The 23,546-nt window shown below is 49.1% G+C and overlaps 2 protein-coding genes across 9 annotated transcripts in view; one reads left to right on the forward strand and one right to left on the reverse strand.

The window, feature by feature from the left end:
* UNC5A (unc-5 netrin receptor A) overlaps positions 1-1,215 on the forward strand; it is a 61,837-nt gene extending 60,622 nt beyond the window's left edge. For all 4 annotated transcript variants that reach the window (XM_041747695.1, XM_041747698.1, XM_041747696.1 and 1 more), the window contains one exon: positions 55-1,215. In XM_041747695.1, coding sequence (XP_041603629.1) covers positions 55-220 — 166 coding nt within the window. In that variant the 3' untranslated portion in view covers positions 221-1,215. The remainder of the gene's footprint in view (positions 1-54) is intronic.
* HK3 (hexokinase 3) lies at positions 1,188-23,400 on the reverse strand. Of its 5 annotated transcripts, XM_041747694.1 has the most exons (19): positions 17,410-23,400; positions 14,281-14,402; positions 11,187-11,349; positions 10,830-10,984; positions 10,624-10,743; positions 10,441-10,536; positions 9,473-9,572; positions 9,208-9,391; positions 8,652-8,807; positions 8,264-8,497; positions 7,598-7,893; positions 7,372-7,511; positions 7,173-7,292; positions 4,327-4,422; positions 4,043-4,142; positions 2,243-2,426; positions 1,993-2,148; positions 1,596-1,829; positions 1,188-1,508 (listed from the first exon to the last, which is right to left on the reverse strand). In XM_041747694.1, the coding sequence occupies exons 1-19, from the start codon at positions 17,468-17,470 to the stop codon at positions 1,364-1,366; spliced, it is 2,862 nt and encodes a 953-aa protein (XP_041603628.1). In that variant the 5' UTR covers positions 17,471-23,400; the 3' UTR covers positions 1,188-1,363. The 5 variants fall into 5 exon arrangements, with proteins under 5 accessions (XP_041603628.1, XP_041603626.1, XP_041603625.1 ...); XM_041747692.1 differs by having other exon boundaries at positions 9,208-9,572; XM_041747691.1 differs by having other exon boundaries at positions 10,441-10,743.
* Positions 23,401-23,546: the final 146 nt, after the last annotated feature.

Genomic DNA, 23,546 nt, shown 5'->3' on the forward strand with positions numbered 1-23,546 from the left:
CAACCTGGGGTGAGGCAGGGCTGCTGACTGGCTCCTGTCCCCTCCCTTCCACAGCCATCTCAGCTTCTTTGCCTCCAAGCCCAGCCCCACAGCCATGATTCTCAACCTGTGGGAGGCACGGCACTTCCCCAATGGCAACCTCAGCCAGCTGGCTGCAGCAGTAGCCGGACTGGGCCAGCCAGACGCTGGCCTCTTCACGGTGTCAGAGGCAGAGTGCTAAGGCCAGCCAGGCCTACAACGCCTACACTCTCACCAGCTTTGGCACCCGCCAGGGATGGGTAGAGGCCAGATGGGGCCCTTCCCCCACACTCAGGGGGAACTGTGTGGACAGGCCCCCTCCTGGCAGACACTGTCCCTTAACACTGGCCCTTCAGACCTTGCCCACACTTCCACCCCTCCAAGGCCTGCTGGGACTGCCACCTGCTCTGACCCTGCCCCAGAGGTGGGCAGTGCCTAGAGCCCAAGCCAGGCCCAGCCCATCTGTGTGTGTGTATGTGCTTGTGATGCTACCTCTCCTCCTGCCCCTGGCCAGGAGGCCGCATACACACGGGCATGCATGCACACACTGGGCTTGGGACATGGCCGCCAGAGCTCCTGCCTGAGCTGGACCTTATGCAAACATTTCTGTGCCTGCCAGGTAGGGGTGCATCTGAGGGGCCTGGCTCCAAGCCTGTGAGACCAAGGGCCACAGCTGGACAAGGGGTGGCCCCTGGATTCAGGCACACAACCACCACACGGGCATGTGCCCATGCATGTCTCGTGTGCTCATCTCACATACTCCCAGCTCACACACACACATACACACATCTCATGCTGTACACCTGGAGGCCACTCACGTCTCTCACACCCAGTGTCAATCCACATCTGCCTCTCACATGCTGCCCTTCTCCCATCCACCCAGGGACACCCAAAGGCTCCTCCCTGATCCTCCCCCTGCCCCTAGCCTGGAGGAGCCCTGCCCAACAGGGCATGTGAATATGCAATGGGAGTCCCGGGCTGGACAATGGCAAGTGTGCGTGCCGTGATATGCCCGTTTCTGGGGCTGGCCAGTTCCCCCATGCGGGACCTGTGGTGTGAAGCTCGTGCCCTGACTCTGTCTTAAGTGCATTCGTGCACTTACACATGGCCTTATGTACACAGCCTTGCCCGGCCGCCGGGGCGCGTAGGGATTTTAGCGGACGTGAATGTAAATAAATTATATATATATATTGCTAACCCGAGTGCTCCTTCTCTCTGGGAAAGCCAGAGGTCAAGGCTAGCGGCCGCAGAAGGGCCACACTTGAGCTATTCTGGGAGTCCTGGGTGGCTGAGGATAGGTGGAACCTGGGCCCTGGTCCAATAAGGGTAGTTCCTGGAGACTTCTTCAAACACGGGCCATCTGGGCAAGGCGGCAGGCAACAGCAGTGACCAGGGCTGCACCTTTGCCGGACCCATCTTCTGACTGCAGGAAGGTGACCACACAGCGAGGGGCCAGCTCCCTCACGGTGGCTGCCACCAGGCTGGAGAAGCTGTGAGGGGGAGGGGCTGAGGTGAGCTCCTGCCAGCCAGACCCCACTGGACCATTCCCCCCTGCCCATCCCAGCACCCAGACTCACTGGGGGTGTAGCTTATAGAGGGTCCCATCCACCCCTATGGACACAGTCAGCTCTTCTAGGCCCCGGTTCTCACGGATCTTCTCCACCACAGCAGCCACACCTGCCCCACAGAGCTGGGCAGCCCGCTGGGACACAGCTTGGCACACCTCCAGGACCATCAGGGCATCATCTGAAGTCAGGGGCAGCCCCAGATCTTCCAGGATGGCTCGGACCTGCCTCAGAGCCAGACTGTCACTGGGGACAGGAAGGAATAGAGCACAGAGAGCCAGGGTCCAGCATTAGCTTTCCCACCTTATGACTTCTCCATCCTCCAGAATGGACTTCCCACCAACTAGCATTTTACCCAAAGTGATAGATTTCTTTGGGAGGTAGAAGGAGGCAATAAGGCCTTAGGCACCTTTCAATCTCAGAGAGAAACTTGGTCTTAAAGATGTCCCTGGTCTGAAGGCGCTGGGTCTGCTGGCCCCGGAAAAGAACTCCAAGGCTGGTCAAATGCAAAAGAATGTGGCGGACAATCTCTCCCAGGTACATGCCACTGATCATCTTCTCAAAACTGCATGAAAGCACAAAGGTCAGGAGAATCTACCTGCTACCATAATAGTGACTATCAGCCACCACCAGCTGCCCCTACCCAGTCCTGCCCATACCTCTGCTTGCCAGGGTTGATGGATGCCTGGTCCACACTTGCATCAAAGCAGGTTCTAAGTAAGCCCAGAGACCCATCATCCCCAAAGGCACCCCACTCCATATTGATGCACATACGCCCTGAGTCCCCAGCTACAGCTGCCACATTCCGAAGCTCTTCCATGTAACAGGCATTGGTGCCAGTCCCTAGAGAGAAGACAGACAGGGTGGAAGCCATTTACTGACATAGATAAGAACCACCACCCCCCATGCCCTCCCCAGACTGAGATGGCAAAATCTGGGCTCATTTCTTACCTCTCCATTTCCCCACAGTCACAACCTGTCCTATGTCCTGGTCTGCCTGCCTTCCTGACATTCCTTCTGCAGACCCTGGTAGCATCAAACCCTTTAGGCCTCTGTTACTTTCCCTACCAGGACCACCATCATGGTATCTTCCATGTTACCCCAGAACACCCCTGGGAGATATGTGAGAGCTCCCCCACTGTCTGCAGTTGAGAGACCCAAGCTCCGTGGGCTACCTTTCCAGATTCTTAGTCAAATTAGCAGGTTCTGGGCCGGAAGCTGGGGACATAGGAATCAGCCATAAGGAGCCCCACAGTGGCCAGAGGTTGGGCAATAAGGAGCTAACTCTGATAATGCCTGTATGTACCCAATAGAGGTTGCAAAGAAGAGCATCATGGGAAACTTGAGCACAGCTGAGACTTCTTGCCTTGAGGGTCAGGAAAAGCTACAGAGGGAAAATGATGTTTGGATTTGACCTTGAAGCCAGGAAGCACAGGAAGGAAAGGTGTTCTAGGCAGAAGGCATACCTGGGTAAAGACATCCCCTTCCTCTTCCCAACATACTGTCAGCTCTAGGCAGGTGGTCTCCTAATCAGCCCCACCTGGACTTCCTCTGACTAGTTTATTCACACAGCAATCTAGGCACACCTCTCCTGAGCATCTCCCCATTCTAGGCTCTATGTTCAAGAAGCTCCCAGTTTCAAAAGGAGGCTCCCACATATCTCCTGCCCTAGGAGACTGATGCCCAAAGAGCGGTGAGAACCCTCCTCCCCTGCCTAGACAAATTGTTTTCCAGTTCCATTCATGTTAGGACCACTTCCTTTGATCTTGGCCTTGTCACCCTGTTGTGTAGAGTCAGATTCAGCTCTTCCTGACTGTCACATGCCATTCTGGGCTTAATCCCCACTAAATGGTCAGTTTTGAGAAAATGGGTATGTATCCTGTCTTTATGTATAGTCTTCCTGTCCCTTCTAGCCAGAGGAGAAATGCTTAATAAAGTTCAAGGACTACCTGAAGGACCCTCACAGCTCACTCTTTGTCCTCTACCTGGAACCTTCTCAGCCTCTACCTAGTTCCAAGCACTGAGTATGTACCATGAGCCAGGCACTGTGCCACACTTTTTTTCCTCACCTCTCACCCTCATGATTCTGGAGACAAGCATTACTATTATCTCTGTCTTAGAAGGAAACTGAGGCTCTGGTGACTTGATCGAGATCATACAGATGGAAGTGGCAAAGCTAGTATTTCCACCCAAATCTGTATGACTACAAAACTCACATTCATTTAACAGAAGGGCAAACTAAGGCTCAGAAAGCTTAAGTGACTGAATCAGTAGCTGAGCTGGGCTAAACAACCAAAGTTCAGACACCCAGCCCAAATGAGTATTGCAGGGCCTAGTTGAGTCAGGCAGGAATGATGCCACATTCCCAAGGCCAGAGGAACTTCCAACCTGAGGAATCAACAGGGGGCAGTGAATTAACATGAGGCAGTAGGAGCACAAAAGAACAGGGCCCTCCTCACCAACGATGAGGCCGACCTCACAACGGGGATCCTCATAGCCACAGGACATCATGGTCCCCACCGTGTCATTCACAATGGCAACCACATTCAGCTCCACTGCCTGCACACAAAAGGATGCTGCTAGTTGCTGGGTAACGTGGTTGTCATGGCAACAAGCACTGGACCCAGAGGTCTCTACTGCAGAGAACCACCCACTCCACCCCCCAGGTCAGGAAGGAGGAGGCCCTTTGCTCCCTCCAAGTCTTGCCACATCCCCAAAGCACCCCTGGAGACAGACTCCTCACCTGTCTTCGCCCAATGGCTTCCCGAAGCAGACACACAATGTCTTGACCCTCACAATCTGATGCACTGAAACCCTTTGTCCAATTTAGGAGGATGCCCTGGGGTGGGACAAAGGTGGGGCAGGAAGGTGAAGGCCCCTTGGAATCTCACTCACCCTTTAGTAACCCATCAAAGCATACAATATCCCTCCTCGCCAAGCAGGATTCCACGCTCACTCTGCCCCCTCCTAACTCTCCAGGAGCCTTCCAGTGTAAAGAAACCTATTAATAACCATATGACCTGTGTCTTCTATTATTAGTGCCAGAATGCTCAGATGGTCTGAGAGTCTGGACGTTTTAAGACGGCTACCCAGAAGGAATGGTCCTTCATAATTGGGTTAGGAATGAACAGAGCTGGTAAAATGAGTGCTGTGTAAGAGAAGGGGGAGGACAGAGAAGGCTCTAAAGTCCAAATGACAAAAAAACTCTGCTCCTTTAGAAAGAACTAGCAAGAGTCACTTGAGATCAAGGAAATTGAGGAATTAGGGACAGACCCTTGTCCATAGGAGATTATTTGTGTGTTCCAAATATGAGTGAAGGACAAATGGAAAAAAGCCAGAACCGACACCTAGACAGGATGGGAGGAGACAAGACAGATAGGGAGAAATGGGTCTTAAATTGTGAACTTAGCAATTGGCTCTCTAGTCTAGGACTATTCTAAGTGTGCTTCCTCTGAGGGAGTGGGCAGGGGGAATTATTTTCTTGCTGTTAGAAAATGACAGCTCTGCCCAAAGTAGGAGCATGCAGAGCAGGTATGAAAATCTTTAGCAGGCACCTGGGTGGTTCAGTCAGTTGAGGGTCCAACTCTTGATTTCAACTGAGGTCATAATCTTGGGGTCATGGGATCTAGCCCTGTGTCAGGCTCCACGCTCAGTAAGGAGTCTGCTTAGGATTCTCTCTCTCTCTCCCCCTCTCCCTCTTCCCTTCCCGCCTGCACTCTCTAAAAGAAATAAATCTTTTTTTTTTAATAAAAGGAAAATCTTTGGGGCAGAAGATTTTAAAGGTATTAACTGACACTTCCCCCAACAATATTGCCTTTTATCCCTTTCCCTATATAACCACAGCCAGAGTGCTCTGTGCGCATTGTCTCAAAAACAGAAACCAAAGAGTGAGATGGCAAATGAGAAAGAGGGTTAATGTGGGGGAGCCCAGATCATAAGTAGCAGCAACACTTCCCTGCTCCCAGACAAAAGAAAGACCCCTGGTCTGGGGAAGGGGAGTTGGGGGTACCTCAGAGCCAGGTTTTAGATTTTAGTTTCCTGAGAAAGTTATCCTATGCCTCTGCTTGGGCTATGCCCCTGTGTGGGAAGGAGGTCTCTGTCCTCCTTGCCCATGGAAGGGAAGGTGAGTTGTCAAGGAGGTGTCAAGAACCAAGAGAGGAAGTGGCCGAGTCCACACAGTGTTGAGGCCTGGCATCTCCTGACTTCCTTGAGTGTCTGCATGTACATAGCAAAGGATGCCGTGCAACTGAGAAGGGCCCCTGCCTGGGGAAAGAAGTCCCTAAACTGATTATCATGAAGTTATCCCCCCACCAAAAAAAAAAAGGATGTGAGCTCAATACAGAAATTAAGTTCAGTTCTAGAAAATGAACAGAACCGTGTTTCTTTTTGCGCACCTGATTTTGCATAGTGAGTCCCACCTGCGTCTCACAATCTTTTTTTTTTTTTAATTTTTTTTAATTTTATTTATTTTATGATAGGCACACAGTGAGAGAGAGAGAAGCAGAGACATAGGCAGAGGGAGAAGCAAGCTCCATGCACCGGGAGCCCGACGTGGGATTCGATCCCGGGTCTCCAGGATCGCGCCCCGGGCCAAAGGCAGGCGCCAAACCGCTGCGCCACCCAGGGATCCCTGCTTCTCACAATCTTACAAGGAATAATCAAATGGGGTCAGCATGCTTAGCCTAGAGTGGAGCAGACCAGTAGAGAGACACTGCCAAGTGTCCGATTCCCAAGGGCCACTGTGTAAAAGAAAGCCAAGTACAGAGGCATGTGTCTGAGAGAGGTCAGAGCTGGAGCAGAGCTGAAAACTACACAAAGGCTGGGTGGAGAAGAGAAGATAGTTTTTCAGGAAGACCATAGTGAGCAACTTTAGAGCAACTTTAGGAGCAGCAAACTCCTCATAGGAGGCTTTTTGGCAGAAGTTGGGGGTGTTGAGGAGGAAACTCCTGGGAGCTTGGACCAGAGTATGGGAGGAGCCGTCTCCATGATAAGCGTCAGATGTGTGCACTGAGAAGTCTAGCATTCTTGTTGAAGGACATGTAGAGGTTTATGCTTAGTGGGTGTTGTGTCTAGATCTGTGCCTGCTGCTCTGCTATTCCGTCAGGCACCCAAGACCAAGCCAGGCATGAGAGAGACACAGCAAGGTCTGGAAGAGGAAATAGGGCAAAGAAACCAAGCAAATAAGCCCCTTCAAGAGACAGGAACTAATTCTGATTAGTTAATCAGATTAGTTAATCTGATCAGTGTGTTCCCTCATCAGCACTACTTGGCCTACATTGCTCTCAAGTGCCTAGACCTAACCTGGCTCCATTTTCTGCCCATTGGCAGCCCCCATAGGTATCTATAATCTTTTCCATCTCAGTCCTCTTTACAGCCCTGGATTCCAGGCCACTTTACCACACTCCCTTCTGCACACATCATGTCCAGTGAAACTGAGGCTAGGCTGGCTCAGCCCAGCCGTGCTTCTACCCACCTGCATCCCCAGCCCAGGATACTTGAAGCCCTCTTCCCAGCCTCCTGCCCATTCCATGAAGGGTATGAGAGTGAAAAGCCCTTATGGATGGTTTCTCCTGGCCTTCCCTCCCTCACCTGATCAAGGCCAAGCTGCCTGCATGGGAAGGAGAAGGTGAAACCCAGCGGAAGGCTCTGCCCACTCAGGCCCTGCTTCTGCTGGAAGTCCACAATGCAGTCCACGATGTGATCAAAGAGCTGAAGTGTAGGGCAAGTCAGGGGGTGGTCCAATCCTGGCCCTTCCCTGCCCCTGACACCAGGTCCAAGCTGTGGGTACCTGCTGTCCAGAGCCCTGGGCCACATTCTCTGGGATGGAATAGATCTGGTTGGTGATCTTCACACCTTCTGCAGTCACACGCACCAGGAGAACCCGGAAGTTGGTGCCCCCCAGGTCCAGGGCCAGGAAGTCCCCACGCTCTGTGGGACAGAGATCCTCAGTGCCAGGACAAAGCACACACTGTGACCTCCCATATCCCAGCCCCACACTCAGCCCAGCTCCTTACCACTCCCATCAGGCGTGGCCCGGACATAAGTGGGCAACATGCGGAGGGATGATGCCTCCCCTCGGAGCCCCTTGACCATGGCCTCTCGCATCTGTGCCTGCACCGCTGCCAGCTGTTCACGGTTCAATTGGAAAGGTGCCAGGGTCTCTTCCAGCAGGTGCCGGTGAGCAGCCAGGCGGGCAGCCACAGCAGTCACCATTGCCACGCCCCGGCCACCCCCATCCACAGAGGGAATGAAGGAGACATCACATTCGGGGGTTAGGAGCATTACAGTCTCCTGCAGGATGCTGAGAAAACTATACAAACAGACACAAAGCAGACATACCTGGCTTGGCACCTGGCCCTGAACCCCAGGGCTAGCTGAAACCCTGGGCCTCATTGTTTCAAATCCCTTCAGTTCTAATCCATCTGTACACTAACCGTATGCCCAGTGTCTCCAGTGTTCCTGGGGCCCCCAGAGTCCCCTTCCCTTGCACATCCAAAGAGAAGCATCTTTTCTCTCTTCTTTTTCTGGCCTCCCTTAGTCCCCACCTGACCTTACTCTGCTAGGATGCCACTGGTACCCACTGCCTTGCAACCATGGAACCAGAGTGCCCTCTGGGTCTGTATGGAAAACACACACATTCTTGCTACCTGCTCACACAGGATTGTGTGTATTTCCAGTACCTGGGGTGTTGCTCAAATACTCGGCCTCCGGTGGCCACAGCAATCTGAAGTATCTGCTGCTCCCGGCTGTGCTGGAGGCGAGAGAGAACAGCAGCCAGGGCGGCAGCACAGAGCCGGGCGGCCCGAGTAAACACAGCTGCACATACATACTGCACGAGCTCAACATCTGAGGCCCCCACGTTCAGGCCCAAGTCCTGCAGGAGAGCATGCACACGGGCTGCCCCAGCCCAGGGGCTGGAGGGACACAGAGTACTGCTGTGGGACTCAAGTAGCCCCAAAGCTCCCTGCCCCCCTTCCCCAGCCCCATGGCTACCTGGGCGACAGAGCATCTTCCCCTCTCCCAAGCCAAGAAGCCCCTTGTCTAAGCTCACTGGCTTTCCTTACTTACTCCTCCATCTCAGCCACGTGCTCCAGGAGGATGCTACCTCGGCTCAGCAGGGCAGGGGAGGTGCAGCCACCAAAGAGGACCCCTTGCTGGGCCAGGTGAGCCAACACAAGCCTCACCAGCTCACCCAGGTACAAGCCCCCAATCATCTTCTCAAACCTACAGGTAGGGAAGAATGGCTGGACAGAGCTTTCTTTAATTAAGCCCTTAGCCCACCTGGCCCCAACTCCAAAGGCCCCAAAAGAAGAGTCATTTTCTTTAGGCTCCCCCAGACTGTAGGTTCCAGAAGCAAATGGCCTCCCTGGAGATAGGTGGGTATTTATCCAGACCCTGCTGCCCCCTCTGGCTTAAGTATCTATCAGGAATAAGAGAGGGCTAAGGGCTGAAAACTCTGGGTTCTAGGATCTTAAGCCCTTCCTTCTCTGAGCCTGGCCAGCAACCCCCCAGGATGCAACCTGGAAATGCTATGAACAAGCAAGAGAGAGGGGCCTGAGTTCAGGGACAACAGCAAGGAAGGGAGCAGAAGAGTGATAGGGCCCAGAGAAGAAGGTCAGGCCACCTTTGGGCACCAGGATTCAGGGACTCTCGGTCCAAAGCATGATCAAAGGTGGTCAGCATTGGTCCCAGGACCCCATCATCACCGAAGGAGCCCCACTCAACGCTGACGCAGACACGGCCCCGGTCCTCGTCCAGCACTGCCACATGCCTTGCCTCCTCCATGTAACATGCATTGGTGCCAGTGTCTGGCAGGGATGAATTCATCAGGATCTGACCATCAGGTAGCTGTGCCCCCTTCCCATCATCACAAATAGCCCATGGCTCACCTACAACAAGCCCGACCTCACACGGCCCAACCCCTGGCTCGCAGCCCATCATGGTGCCCACTGTGTCATTCACCACGGCAACCACATCGATGTTGTAGGCCTGGACAATGGAGAGGGCAGAGGTCACGGCTGACCTAGGTGGGCAGAGCGGGGAACCTGGGGGATGGGCAAGACTAAGGCCTTGGCTTTGATGGAGGTGCTCAGAGTCCATGAAACACATGTGTGCTCATGCCCACACATATACTCTAGGTCCTCCCACCCTGTAGAGGATTTTCCTTCCATCCCACACTACCTCTTGTCTCTTCCACCCTCTACTTAGGCCCTGGGGCTCTCAGAGGCTCCCAAAGTCAGTTATCACCTCCAGAACACCAGTGGTCCCCACAGGACCAAGATGATTGTGAGCAAGCATGGTACCTTGAAGACTGCACTGTAGGTACCTAGCTTCCCAAGCCATCCCCTCTTGACCCTGACTTACCTCCACTAGCATCACTACAGTTAGTCCAGATGGATCCAGATTCACTTTTCTCAGCCATCCAAGTTTTTGCATATATCCTTCTCAGAAAACAGACCTTCCACCCCAGTCCCAACTTATATACTTGGCAAACTCCTTAAAACCCCTGCCCAAGTCCTGATGTGCCCTTCCCAGTGCTACCAGAGTCATTGAAACCACCTTCCTGACAGGGACAATCCTCTGTCAGAATGCTTTCCTACTAGACTGTGAGGTCCTTGAAGACAGGGTCAAGCCTTTTCATCTTTATTTTGCCTTATGGTCCCAAAAATTTATTTGACTTTTCTTAGCCTCAGTCTCCTTACCTATGAAATGGGAGTGGTAGCGACATTTACCCCAGGGTTAAACTGGATAAAGGATATAAATAGAAAAGGAAAGCAGGCCCAGGCATAGCCTATGTGTGCTGGGCCCAGGCCCAGGCCACACAAGCCACCCTCCCATTACCCCTGCCTCCACTCACCCCATGCCTCTTGATGGCATCTCGCAGCAACTGGACTACATCGTGGCCTTCCACACCACTGCACCTAAAACCTTTGGTCCAGGAAATAAGGGTGCTCTGGGGGCAGAAAAGCTGGGTCACTCCTTCAATAGACTTCATGGAGCTGCAGCTCCACCCACTGTCCCCATGCCCACTCTGTCTCACCCTGTCCAGGCCTGTCTGGTGACAAGGGAAGGAGAAGCTGAACCCAAGTTGTAGACCTTGTTTTCCCACGGGGAGTGCATCCAGGAATTCAGACAGGCAGTGGGCAGCAAAGTCAAAGAGCTGTGGGAGAGATTAGGGGCTCAGCTCTCCCCACCAGAGCCCCAGCCACCCAGCCAGTTCCCAGAGACTAGGCAGTGAGCTCTCACCTGCTGACCAGGACCCAGCATCACCTCTGGGGGGATCACAAACTCCTGGCTCCGGGGCTCCATCCTATGCCCCCCAGTGCCCATCAGGGTCACCCACAGAACACGCAGTGAGGCCCCTGTGGCCCCCAGCTCCAGCACCACAAAATCTCCTTGCTCTGGGGCAAACAGGTCACAGAAAGACATGCAGCTGGTGAGACCAAGCCCTCTGCCTCCCAGAAACACCCCCAAGGACTGCAACGTCTCATTAGAGATTAGAATTGGGAACCTTAATGGAAAGAGGGATAAGAAACTGTTCCCTCCCCCAGATCAGAACTCTCTCCCTGGGCCTGGCCATCCATCTTAGTCTATGTCACCCACCAGTGCCATGTGGGATGGACCCCACGTATGTGGGCAGCATCCGGACAGCAGAGGCAGGGCTGGCCTGACCCCCCAGTGCCTGCTCCATAGAGCCCAGGAGGCTGGCTTGGATCTGCTGCAGCTGTGTCCCCGTCACCTTGAACTGCTGTAGACACTCCAACACCTGGGGAGAAACAGGCTAATATCCGGGCAAGAGTCCCATTGCCAACCAAATTTTCTGACTCCAACCAGGATTGCCTTACCCAGCCTGCTCCTCCCTTTACCAGTCCAGACCAGCACCTCCCTTGGCTTTCCCAGAGGCTGACTAGAACCTTGCCTGAGCCTTCTCTGAGCCTTACTGGTCTCCCCAGCACCTACCCAACCCCACTCTTCACCTCTTTACACACCTCGGCTCTCTTGCTGCATACAGCCCATACTTAGTTCCCACATTCTCAGAAGGCGCCTTCCTGAAGGGGAGACTCACCCACCTCCCTCCTCCTACTTCATTTTCTGGCAGCTCCTTATCAGATCCCTATGTCCCCTGCCCCTTCCACTTCTTGGTATTCAGGGTTTAGGGAGACTTCTCTCCTGTCATACCACTGATTTACTCTAGCTGCCCATTTCCCAGAGGTGAGCTGCTCAGTGAGTTGTCACTCATCAAATGAGCAAGAGTGAACAAATGTGTGAATGAATTTCAAGTTTAGGCACTTCCCTTTCCCAATCCACTTGACTCTGGAGCCTAAGTAAATTCAGCATAGGAGAACTTGGAGGCCACATCATGGAGGACAGTCCTCCCATTAGTCAACCATCCTTCCTGCAGACATTGAGCCCCGACTAGGGGCCCAACACTATTCTAAGCACTATATGTTGCATAACAAGCTGAGTTCTGTTCTTGTGGAGCTCAGATTTCAGCATAGAGGCAGAAAGGAAGCAAATAAACATATAATATGGTTCTGGTCATAATGTTAACTTTTTTTTTTTTTTTTTTTTTTTTTTTAAGGCAGGAATAGAAGTTTGAGACTGACCAAGGGGAGGAAGAGGTATTTTTGGATATTGGTCCAAAAAGTTCTCCCTGAGGAAGGGAACAAGCCATTTGAAGACCTGGGGAAGAGAATAAAGGGATTTTCTTCAGAGTAAGGGGATGGACTTGAGAGAAGGCTGGGCCAGGGGTGAATCAGAATGATAGGAGAGGTAGGCAGGCAGAAAGCAGAGGATGGGACATCCCAGGTTCTTCTCCACCAGCAGCCCATTGTAGGGGAGCTAAAAGGAGCCCCAGCACTCTACTTCTATGTGGAAACGCTTCCAGAGGACCCTCTGGCCTGACCTTCAAAGAGATGCCAGCAACCTCCCTGGGTTTGCTGGAGTCCCAACCTGAGACTCTATTCTCCTGGGCTTAGCCTTTCCTAGGTCCTCATTGCCTGTCCCACAGGAATTCCATTCCTATGATCCACTGCCCCATACTGGACCCATATCTGTAAAGTAACCACTCAGACATCTGAATAGAGAAGCAGGGGGAGCCAGGGAGAAGAGACTATTCAGTGAGGGACATGGGGATGACTCAGTTTCACCTCTGCTTTAGAAAGAGAGTGGAAAATAGATCCCTAAGGAGGCAAATGATCCTAACTGGAGTGTCAAATGTTCAGTTCCATGTTTACATTATAGGAGATGCTTCTAGCAGCCATGCACACCAGGAAGGGTTATTCCTATGTTATGCTATAAATAAGGAAACTGAGGCTCAGGGAGAGACAGTCATCTGCATAATCAAGCAGCTATTAAGGGATAGAATGGGATTTGAACCCAGATCTGACTGAAGAGGTGTTTCCACATGAATGGAATTTCACCTGAAATGAACCCAAAGCTGATGAAGGTTGCAGTAAAGAAACCCCATAGGATACGAAAACTTACATCTGAGTCTTTGCCCTGCCACGTTTCCTGGTTGTGTAGTCCTGGAATAGGACTGAGAAAATAATAATACTCAGAAGCCCTCTGAGTCCCCAGTGTCAGGGGCCATGTCATTTCTCACTTCTGTGGCCCAGCCGTGAGTTACATGCAAAAGAAATGTTTACAGCAGGCTATGGGGCAGAAACTGGACAAGAGTGAAGTGGGAGAATTAAATGCAGTGAGGGGTGATTCCCCCACAGTTTGGGCAGCAAGCCAAGTCCAGAAGATGTCAGAACAAGCTGGAAAACTAAAGAAACTGCAGGGAACAATTCAAGAACTCTTTCATAGATGCCTCCTCTGTGTAGCTCCTTTATCTCCATTAGCTCACTTAATCCTCCAGGGGGTGGAAGGATTAGACTTTATTTTCCTCCATTTTACTGATGAGGAAACAGACTTACACAAGTGTTTCCTGCTTGATGGTGTGATATGCAAGAGCTTCTAAATCTTAGTCAAAATGACAGAAAAGAGAAACAGTCTGAGCTAACCTGAGGCATATGAACTATGATGCAGAATAACCTCCAAGTTGAGTTCAGCATTGAAATTATCTCTGTGTGCCTGATTGCAGTGGCTATATTGAAGGGAGGGAGATGTGCAGGAGTGACTAGAGAAATAGTGGAAATAGTGGAAGCCTTAAGAATACAGCTTTCTACCAGAAAACCCCAAGAGGGTCCTTTCTAGACTATGTCAACCCATTCAGGGTAGGGACAGCACCTGTGTAGCAAGGTGGCAAAAGTAATACCTTTGAACTGAAATACCTCAGCTCAGTCTCCTGTCATGAGTTAAAACTCAAATCGGTTCACCTCTCTATGCCTCCTTTTCCTCAGCTATAAAATGAGAAGATAATCTTCACCTTGCTGTTGTGTGGGGCCACAAAGGAGAGAGCTACTAGATCAGATCTGAAAGGCTTGGTGAGGGACACCTGGGTGGCTCAGCAGTTGAGCGTCTGTCTTCGGCTCAGGGCATGATCCTGGAGTCCCAGGATCAAGTCCCACATTGGGCTCCTTGCATGGAGCCTGCTTCTCTCTCTCTGCATCTCTCATGGATAAATTAATAAATTTTTTTTAAAAAATGAAAGGCTTGGTGAACTAGAAAGCATTGCATGGCTGAAAGCCCATGGCCCAATGACATCTTCAACTGATCCTGTTCTTGACAGCCTTGAATAGGCCAAACTTACCAGCTCAGAGCTGTTTGAGGGGTAGGGCAAGCCCTCCTGGGAGCAGCCAGGGACTCCTTCCCTGTGCGGCAACCCTATTGACCCAATGGAGTCCATGTGGTTCCACATTGGAGGGTGGCCACCTGTAGGAAGAAAGGGACAGCCCAGGTGAACCACATAGTCTACAGGCCTGCAGAGGCTGTGGCCCTTAACTTTCTTCCTTCAGAAGGGAACCAGGAAGAAAGCTGTAGGCAGAACTCAGAACCTCTAACCATCAATGATCCTTTAGTAATCAATCAGAAGACCCTCATTTTCCAAAAGCACATGTATTAACAGAGCACTGGGAAGGCTGATTTCTAATCCCAATGTCGTTTATTCGTTCTGTCATTCCTTCACCAGTTCCTGATGCCTACTATGACAAATGTTGGAGTACAAAGCAATGTAGGCCTTGCCCTGAGGGATCTCACAGCCTTACCAACAATCACAGTACAGTTGACATGGACAATAATAGAGATGGACCTGCTACTGTGCTTGGGAGTTCAGGGATGTTCTAGAGGTTTGGAACAAAGGGTGTGAGGTAAGAAGGGGCCAAAGAACTGTTAGAAAAGCAGGCAGGCTGGACTACGGATAGCCTTTATACCAAGCTAAGGTGTACAACTTTCATCCTGAAGAGAGAAGTGGACAGGGATGGATCTGCACTTCAGAGAGGGTTCCACTAGTGGCATAACTTCAGACAGGTCATTTATGACTTCTTTTAATTTCAGTCTCTTTATCTGGGAGGAAATATCTATCTTTACAAGGTTGTTGTGAGAATTAAATGAATTAAGACTCAAAGAATGCTTTGGGAAATGTAATATGCAACACAATGTGGGTTTTGGAAGGTATAGTGATACAGAATATAAAGACCTCTGTGCTCAGAGTCAAGGACCCAGCTCTCCACAAAGCACTTAGTACCAGGTCTCCAATGTGGAGGCCTAATTTTCTTCATCTGCCAAATGGGGACCAACATATTTCGAAGAGCTGTGTGGGGCGAATGAAATAATGAGAGCAAAAGAACCTTGCACAGAGTATGCCTTCAGATTTATTTAGTTGAATCCAAATCAAAACTCTATAAGCCTCAATTTCCTCCTCTATAACAGAACAAAAATTCAGTTCCTATGAGGATTAAAGGAGTTTATAGTTCTGGCAATCCTTTGCACACTGTAAAGGACTATAGAAATGTTTGGTTATTTTGCTAATTCAAACTAGAGGTGATATTGCTGTTCTAAGAAGTTCCCAAGGGGGCCTTCACTGATTCAGGTACCTTTCAGGGAAGGCCTCAAGATAGGCAGAAGGCATCTGTCCACTGAATCAGTCTACTTCTCTTCCTATAACAGCAAGACTTCAGGAAAGATACTTTCTCACCCCTGCAACCCCTCCCCACCTTCATGCCCATGAATTTATCCTCCTTATGGTCATCTATGAGCTTCTGACTGCCCCACCCCAGCCTTTTCCTTAGTCCCCACCCTTACTGTCCTCTATCAAGCAGGCAAAGCCATGAGCATTCTCTTCATTGCAAAATTCTCATCTCTTGGCTTTGACAGCCAGTCTTTCTTGGGCCTCCTTCCTGAGTTTCTCATAATCTTCATAACTTTCTCCTCTCCTCTTAAACATGCCCCACTCCACCCCTGCTTCTGGCCATAGCACTCTTCTCCATGTTGCCTTATCTATCATCTTCAAGGTTTGATTAAAACCTCTGTGTCAGGGCTCCCAAATCCTGTCCTGAGCCAAATCCCAAACTCTAATGGTCTCTTAGACATCACTCTCTATATGCTGGAGAGGTTCCTCAAACTCCACAGTCAAAGCCACGTTTATTTTCTCCTTTACTCTTCCCCCACGAAACTTTTCCTGTCCTCCACCCTGGCTGGAGGCATAGAAGTTGCTCACTCACACAGCTATTCAGGTGCCTGTCTACCTGTCTACTTCTCTGACCCTCACTTCTTCTACGCAATCAGGTCTCAGGCTGAAAAAGCTAAGAACAGAAAGAGCTCTCCTATATATCACCCCTCTGGTTCCCACTGCCACTGCCCTAAAACTTCTTCCCATCTGATTATTCCAACAACCTCCTATCTGATACTGTCCACCTCCCTGCCCTACCAACTTCAACACATTACCAGAATGACTGTGCAAAAATAGATTTTATCATGCCATTCCCCAGCCCTATCTCCCCTAAGAAAGGAGGTAAACCTTCACATTGTGATATCTCCCATTGCAGAAAAAAAAAAAGGTCTGAAACTCTTTTTTCACAGCACTGTAGACCCTAAGCTTCCTCTCTTGCTACTCCCCCTCATACTCTAGCCACACTGACTACAAGTTTTGCCCTGTCTCTTGTTGTCCAGCTTTTGTTTATGGTGTTCCTCAAGTTTGGAACCACTGTGTCTGAGTCATCTGCATCTTCACCCCAGCACAGGGTTTCACATAACTAGGTGCTAATAGAGCTTTGAAAAATTTGGGGGGAAGGTCCTTAATCAGAGAATTAAGAAATCAGTTTCCAACAAATTTTCTCGAAGTCACATACACCTAATTTCCAAATCTATCAAACAGGAATGTTAACTTCACAAATGTTATGGGTCTGTTTCAAGGGAAAAATAGAGTAACTGAAGCAATTAAAATTTTTGGAAGGGCCAATGACTACACACAGAGTAAGCTTTCATTCTCCTTTTGAGGCCCAGCTAACTCATTCTTTCATTCATTTACTCTTTTATTCATTCACTCTTCTATCATCTATTCAGTACTTCTACATGCCAGAGACTATGAAGCTTCCCCCAAGAAACCTCAGTATTTATGTTCCCAGTAAATGTTCTCATGTCTGCCTTTTCGAGCTGAGCCCGGTGGGGAGAAACATGTCTCCCACATCACTAGATTCCCAGCCAGGGTCTGCACAGGTTTGAGTAACAGTTGGGCTCTTAGCTTAACTCAGCTGCATCAGATACATGAGGTGAGCCATCCTTCTGAAAAAGATCCCAGGGACCCCTGCCAAGGATGGGAGCTATCATCAAGGACCAGCTGGCATAGTCATTCCAGCCTCTACTCCACTAGCATGGGCCAAGCTGGAGAGATGGAGGTGAGGGGCTGGGGCCAAAGTAAACAGGAATTAGAGGAGGGTCTTACCTGGGAGAAGTAGTTGGTTATTTTCCTTAGGCGTGAGCTCTTCTCTCTCAGTGTGAGGCATTCCACTGACCTGGTTTGCATCCAAAAATAAAATGGGTCACCCGAGTTGTAATGTCCCACCCTCTTTCTTGGACACTACTAACTAGACAACAGTTAATTCAGGAAGGTGCACTTCCTTCTGAGTCTGCCCTAAGAGAAGCACAGGGCAGGCAGGGCTATGGTGCAAACTTAAGCAAGATGACTGCAGGAAGCTGGAGCCCTGAACCAGGTCAAGGACCCTAGGACATCCTCTCTGTAATGCTTAGAGCCCCATCTACTTTACAAATACTCAGAGTCTGAGTTTTGAGGTGGTGGCTCACCTCTGGAAAGATGGAGAAGCCTAGCATGAGAGATATACAGTACAATAGACAATTTTCCAAAATGTTGAAGTACTAATGCGCAAGAAGCAATGTGGTGCACAAGAAGAAGAGATTAACTCTGCCCTAGAGTGGGCAGGGCAATCTGAGGAGCTGAGCTTTGAAGGAAGAATAGCAGTATGCTGGCAGAAGTGATCCTTAACAAAGAGAAGAGCATGTACAAAATCATGGAGCACAAGGGCTCCAAGAGTCCAGTCTTCACGGTAAGGAGTTCAGCTCTGAAGACCTAAAGAAGATACATGTAGGTGGGGATATATCATGGGGGAGGTGACAGCCAGACTGTGGAGTCTAGCCTTGAGATGGTAGGCCCAGTGGGGGTGAATGGGGAGTAGGTTCATACTTTAGGTCTTCTCTAAAAGAAGGGGAAGGGGAATCTCAGGTTACAGTAGAGTTGTTGGCCATAAGCTGGTTTTCCCCAAACTAGTCTTCTTGAATGCCTAGAATCTTGGGGTGTCACTATGACCACCTTTATGGTCTGAATATCTATACCCCCCTCCCCAAATTCTTATGTTGAAAACCTAATGCCCAAGGTGAAGACTTTAGATGGGGCCTTTGAAAAGTGATTAGGTCATAAGGGGAGAGCCCTAATAAATGGGATCAGTGCCCTCATAAAAGAGGACCCAGAGATCATCCTTGCCCCTTCTGCCATGAGAGGATACAAGAAGTTGGGAGTCTGAAACCTGGAAAAGGGCTCTCACCCAACCATGCTGGCACTTTGATTTAAGTCTTCCAGCATCCAGACTGTGAGAAATTTGTTTTTTATAAACCACTCAATCTGTGGTACTTTGTTATAGAAATCTGAACAGCCTAAGACACTCACCAAGATAGGAGACAAGACATACTACACCAATTTTAATTTCCAGGAAATTGGTGAGCAGATATTTTTAAACTTTGGGCTATCTCATTAGCAGTTAACCCTACTCTAATCTATAGGCAGAACATGGTTCCATATACCAGGATGGAGACCAGGGTTGGTGGCTCTTGTATTAGTTTTGGCATGACTGGGCCTGAAAACACACCAGATTATCAGCCCTGCTGCACATTTCACTGGGTATCAATCAGACATATAGGCTCTGAAAGACAGGAAAACTGGGGTGGGGACAAGGAGGACAGAGTGGCCATCACCCATAACATCCTGCCTTGCCTGGGGCTTGTCTCTCTCAGCTTTGTCTAGTTGGGAGAGAATATGGAACTGAATGTGATTCATGCTGACAGCCAGAGTCCAGAGTCTTCCGGGCCAGGGTAAGGATATGTCCCTGACAAGTAACGCCAGGATTCTTCATCCATGTTTCTTGAAGTCCTGTATCTATTTCTCCAGGAGCAGGGGTCCCAGCACCCTAGGCAGAGTGTCAGGGAAGGTCTGTGTTTGGGCCTGTGGAGGGTAGAAATGCCTTGGGCCTGAGATCTGTAAGCACCTGTGACAGCCCTGGCTGTAGCAGAGGCATAGCAGTGGCCAACAGTTCTCTTCAGATGCCAGATGGCCACTGACCAACAAGAAGGACACATCCTAACAAGCCTCCCTCATAGCCCCTTAGTACCAATCTCCAGCTGTCCAGAAGGAACTAAGGAATGAGAATTGGTGGTCAGGTCAGAGTAAGGTGGGTTGCAGCCAGTGTTGGGCTAGGTGCCAGGCTCTCCCTACTCAGCTGTTCACAGGCTTCTCACAGCAGATAGTGCCCAGGAGCCAAGCACACAGGCTTGTAAGTTCCCCACTGTTCCCCCCACATACTTTTATGCCAGGTGTGCCTTGCAGATCTCCTACACCCATCAAGCTGCTTCTTGTTTAGTCTTTATTCATGCTGATCTATCTGGAATAACCCCCCCCCCCCTTTGCCCTGTCTAGCCTTTTCACCTAATTTTTTCTTATCCTCTAAAGTATATTTCAGTCCCCACCAATGCTGTGGAGCCTTTCCTGATGAGCTCCTCTTAGCCCTGACCCCAGCTGAGTGTGGTCTATTTATCCCAGTGTCTCAGATGGGCTTATATCATTTCATTGACAAGTATATTAAAATCATCTGTTTAGAGGCACGTGGATAGCTCAGTTGAGTATCCAACTCTTGATCTCAGTTCAGGTCTTGATCTCAGGGCTGTGAGTTCGTCTTTTCCCGCTGTACTGTGCTTCCAGAGAATGTTTCTTTTTTTCATCCTTTGAGCTCCAGGGCCCAGGATTTAGACCTGACATGTAATAGATATCAGTTAATTTTTGTTAAATCAAAGAGCTATAACTTCAATAGTCCAGGGCTTTTTTTTTTTTTTTAAGATTTTATTTATAGGTGAAAGAGAACGAGAGAGAGAGAGAGAGAGAGAGAGAGAGAGAGGCGCAGAGACATAGGTAGAGGGAGAAGCAGGCTCCCTGCAAGGAGCTTGATATGGGACTCGATCCCAGGACCCTGGGATCACGACCTGAGCTGAAGGCAGATGCTCAGCCACTGAGCCACCCAGGTGCCCCAGTCCAGGGCTTTCGAAACTGAGAGGAAATAAGTAACCTTTTCCTGCCTTCCAGGTGCATGTGGCTTTAGCAGCCTTTCCACTCTGGGTTTATATATTCTTCTATCTTCCCAATGGTACTACCACCCACTTACTGCCTTCCCCTCAGCCCAATTTCTATCTACTAAATCAACTTAAGGCTAAAGCTACTCTGCCATACAGGTGAGAATGAGTCCATCCAAACTTAAAATTTTCATTGAGTTTTGGCACTCAAGTGAGATGCAGGAGGTAGTGTAGTGAAGTACAGAGAGCATCAGCTCTAGTGTCAGGCAGACCTGGGTTCAAATCCCATCCCATTTACCAGCTGTATGACATTAGGCAAATCTCTTCAATTCTCTGGGCCTCAGTTTTCCAAGGATAAAACAGGGAGACTAATTTCTCCATAGGATTTGCCTTAGTTTGGGTTTCCCCAGAGGCAGACCTAATTTGAGTGCAAATACCTTAACTGGGAAGCAATCCCAGCCAGGCTAGAATTAGGGTGATGCTTATGAATGCCTATCTACAAAATGTAAAAAGGCCCTCATACCATCACATAAGTGCCAACTCTGCCCTTATGTGGTGAGGGTCCCTCACCCTAGTCCCAGCCCTGATCCAGAAACCACTGACAACAGAGCTGGAAATGAGGTAGGAATAAAAGGAAACAAACAGAATGCATACATAATTAAGTTGCTGCTGGGAGCTACAGAGGCTCAATCCCACAGAGGAACTCTGGGAACTCTAGTGGGGAATGTACCCAACTAAGGTGAGGCTCAAGTATTTATCCTCCAACTTCCATTTTTCACTAGCTGAGGACTGCCTCAGGGGCTTAAGTCCTAGCTTTCCCAGCCTATGCCACACACAAGTCTAGAGACATGCTAAGGCAGCGAGTGGAAAGTTCTTGCAATAGGACATTGTATGTAATAGAATGGTGAGTGCCCAGAGGAAATGGGCAAGGCACAGCCTCTGCTAGAGGGCTGTTGTAAGGATGAAAGGAAATTACACAATCACAATGCCTAACACAAATAACTCCTCTTTCCCAATTTATGGTAATAGCTTATGAAGTTCACGGAGACTTCCAGCTCTCCAAGAGTTGGTAATACCAGCAGATCATCTGCTCGCCATCTTTCAGAAGAAACAAAAACAAAACAACCCAAAACCTAGGGGTTGTAGGTGAGCTCTAAATTCCCAGGGACTCAAGCTTGTTGTGGAAGGCTAGTAGTTGATGAAGCTAACGAAGTTAAGCGCTCACTCCATGAACCATCTCCTCTTGCATCTGCATCCCATCCCTCTCTGGCTTTATCATCTCTCACCCTAACACAACTTATGACATACAAAACTGGCATCACATTAATAACTGCTGCCACTTACTCATCTTCTTCATGAGACAGATACTGTGAATTTATACCCATTATCTTAGAACCCCGTTAAGTATGATTTTCCCATTTTATGGACAAGGAAACTAAGTCTCAGAGGGGTTAACCTGTATCAGAAGCAGGGGTCAGATTCAGTCTGATGTGATACTCTTTCCGCTGACTTGTCTCACTAATGCCTCTCCTACAGGCTGACACATGGAGAATAAAACAAGCAGCCAACAAGCAGCCTTTACCAAAGATAGGGATACTAGAGTGGGAGGAGGGGGCAAAAGGGTAGGGCAGCAGAGGGCACTGGAGAAAGCTGTTTCCCGCTGACTCCCCACTAGCTAACAAGAAAGCCTATTGGTCCTGGTCCTGTTGACCCATACTCTCCTCCAACAATTTGCCATGACACATATTCTAGGGAGACTGTGCAATTTTAAGCTAAAAAATTAGCTTTCTAGAATCAGCCTTTCCCCTTTTTTTCCTCTTCAGGCAGAGATAAACATACTATCCCATTTATAATGTTCTACCTCCAATAAATTGCCATTTAATGAGAGAGATTAGTGAGAATTAAGTTGATGGGACAGAACTAATAAACTACTTTTTGTTAGAAGGAAAACACTAGAGTCAAAGCATTTTCTTTAGGACTGAATATGAGGAGCACTGTGATCTCACCGCCATGGATAAAAAAGTGGCTTTATTTATTCCTCTGAGCCTTTGTTTCCTCACCTGAAAATTAGGGAGGATACTACCTACCTCACAGAGTTGCTGTGAGGATTAAATGAAGGTACATACATTATCTAAACCACAGTAGTTCCTCAAAAAATAATACCTGTTATTTACGTGATGCTGGTCACAAGGTCAGTGCCATCCAGCACCAAAACATGGAAGAAATAGTGTGTCTGCCATTCTGCCTTCTTTTAACTCAAAGAGCTTGTGTGCAATGGCATAGGCAAGAAACAGTACCTTAAAAGCTTATGCTGTACCTTCCACCCTAGTTATCTCTGAACCCCCAAGTCTAACACACACCTCATTTTCATCTTATAATCAAGAAAAAGGTAACTTTGAACTTGATGAATCAGAAGTTAGTCTGAGTGGTGCCCCTATTTATCCTGTCCCAGGATCCTTTCGTGCTCAGTAGCCACCTCCCACAGTCTTTTATTATATCTTCAAATCATCTTGAGCCAACACTAGCTTTCTTAGAATCCTGTTGGGTCATCTCCCTCAGGTAGTTGCTTCTGCCATTTGACATCCTCTCATCTTTGGAGTCTGTAAGTACACTGCAGACAGACCACATCTTTGTTCTACACTGAAAGCTCCTGGGCAATGTGGTCAAGAATGTGCACTCCTCTACAAATATACTGAAATAGAAGTTATTTCCTATTGCTCCTATGACCTTTGACAAAGAGAACTAATCTTGGTTTTAATAGATGAATATGCTTGGTATTGCCACTCGTTAATCTAGGAGGAAAAATAATTGCATAGGAAATAGTAAGAGCATTCACTTACAAACTCCTTGTAAGAATGGCCAGACATATCCCTCAAAGGTCCTATGCTCCAGCTGAGAATTCTTAACTATGTGAGGCAGCAAGATGAAGTGACAGGTCGCTGAATGGTAGGGATAGTTAAATAAGAAGCAGGATTTGATGTCTTGGCACCTTCCACAATGATATCAGAAAAGGTCAAGGGAGTAACCATGCAGTGCTCAGAATTGTGCACTACACTCAATGAATATAGGCAGTATGTCAAAAAACAGTAATGGAATTAATTAGGAAACATGTAATTTAGGAGTCTCAGAACTGGCTCCACAATTTAAATATTCCCATCCCAAGCCCTGCAACACAGAGGAAAAAAGGGAAGATCTCCATCTTATTGAAATAAGATTTCATACAAACATAAA

This window comes from Vulpes lagopus, chromosome 3 (genome assembly GCF_018345385.1).
Source record: "Vulpes lagopus strain Blue_001 chromosome 3, ASM1834538v1, whole genome shotgun sequence".
NCBI lineage: Eukaryota > Metazoa > Chordata > Mammalia > Carnivora > Canidae > Vulpes > Vulpes lagopus.